Genomic DNA, 991 nt, shown 5'->3' on the forward strand with positions numbered 1-991 from the left:
CCCAGAGGTCCGGGCCCCCCGTCCCCTGCAGCCACCGGTCCCTGTCCCCAGCAGGTGATTAAGAAAACCCGTTTCCCGCACTGGGACGAGGTGCTGGAGTTTGAGCTGGCGGAGGGCGAGACGGGGGAGGCCATGCTGAGCGTGGAGGTGTGGGACTGGGACATCGTGGGCAAGAACGACTTCTTGGGACGGGTGAGGACCTCGGGGCACGCTGGCACGGGGCAGGGTCCCCGGGGGCACCTCCGCACCCCCCAGCCCCTCCCTGTGCTCGAGGTCCGGATGACCATGGGTCAGGACCCACAGGGATGGGATGGGGGCAGGGGTATGTGCAGCCGCTGAGCCAGGGGCAGCGCTGCAGCCAGCCCCCCTGCCTGTCCTGGGCTCTCCCCCGAGGAGGGGTCCCTACTGGCGGGGGAAGCGAGGTGTAGCACAGGGTGCTGGCACGTGCCCCCCCCCGCCTCAGACCCTGCCTCCGGCCCCGCAGGTCGAGTTCCCCCTGGACACCATCCGCACGGACCCCACCAAGGGCTGGTTCCAGCTCCTGCCCTTCCCCAGCACCACCGAGGACCACGGGTGAGTGCAGGCAGCGGGGCCAGGCAGCTGCCTGCACCCTGCATGAGCAGCTCCCCAGGGCGGCTGGGGCCAGGGGGGGCGCCGCCCTCCTGGCTGGGAAGGAGCCGGGGTGATGGAGGGCGGTGGGTGCAGGATCTGGCCAAGCCCCTCCCGTGTCGTTGCAGGGGGCAGCTGGGCGCCCTGCGGCTGGTCGTGCGGCTGGTGGAGGACAGGGTCCTGCCCCCCCCCTACTACCAGCCCCTCATCCAGCTCCTCACCGAGCCCATCCTCTGCCCGTGGGTGCTGTGGGGTGGAGGGTGGAGGTGGGTGCTGTGGGGTGGAGGGACCCTTGGGGGCAGCCGGGGATGACCCCAGCGCGGGGGCCTTGCCGTGCCCACCCTGCCCTCCCCACAGCCCCCCGCCGGCACGGCCCCGGCCG

At 72.5% G+C, this 991-nt stretch overlaps 1 protein-coding gene across 1 annotated transcript in view; it reads left to right on the forward strand.

Annotated features, from left to right (window-relative positions):
- The window catches only part of LOC103896501 (rasGAP-activating-like protein 1), an 8,017-nt gene that overhangs the window by 1,899 nt on the left and 5,127 nt on the right, over positions 1-991 (forward strand). The window contains exons 5-7 of the mRNA XM_009276363.1: positions 55-192; positions 485-573; positions 738-848. Of these exons, the coding sequence (XP_009274638.1) occupies positions 55-192; positions 485-573; positions 738-848 (338 nt within the window). The remainder of the gene's footprint in view (positions 1-54; positions 193-484; positions 574-737; positions 849-991) is intronic.

The sequence above is a fragment of the Aptenodytes forsteri genome, unplaced genomic scaffold (assembly GCF_000699145.1).
Source record: "Aptenodytes forsteri isolate BGI_AS27 unplaced genomic scaffold, ASM69914v1 Scaffold129, whole genome shotgun sequence".
Taxonomy (NCBI): Eukaryota; Metazoa; Chordata; class Aves; order Sphenisciformes; family Spheniscidae; genus Aptenodytes; species Aptenodytes forsteri.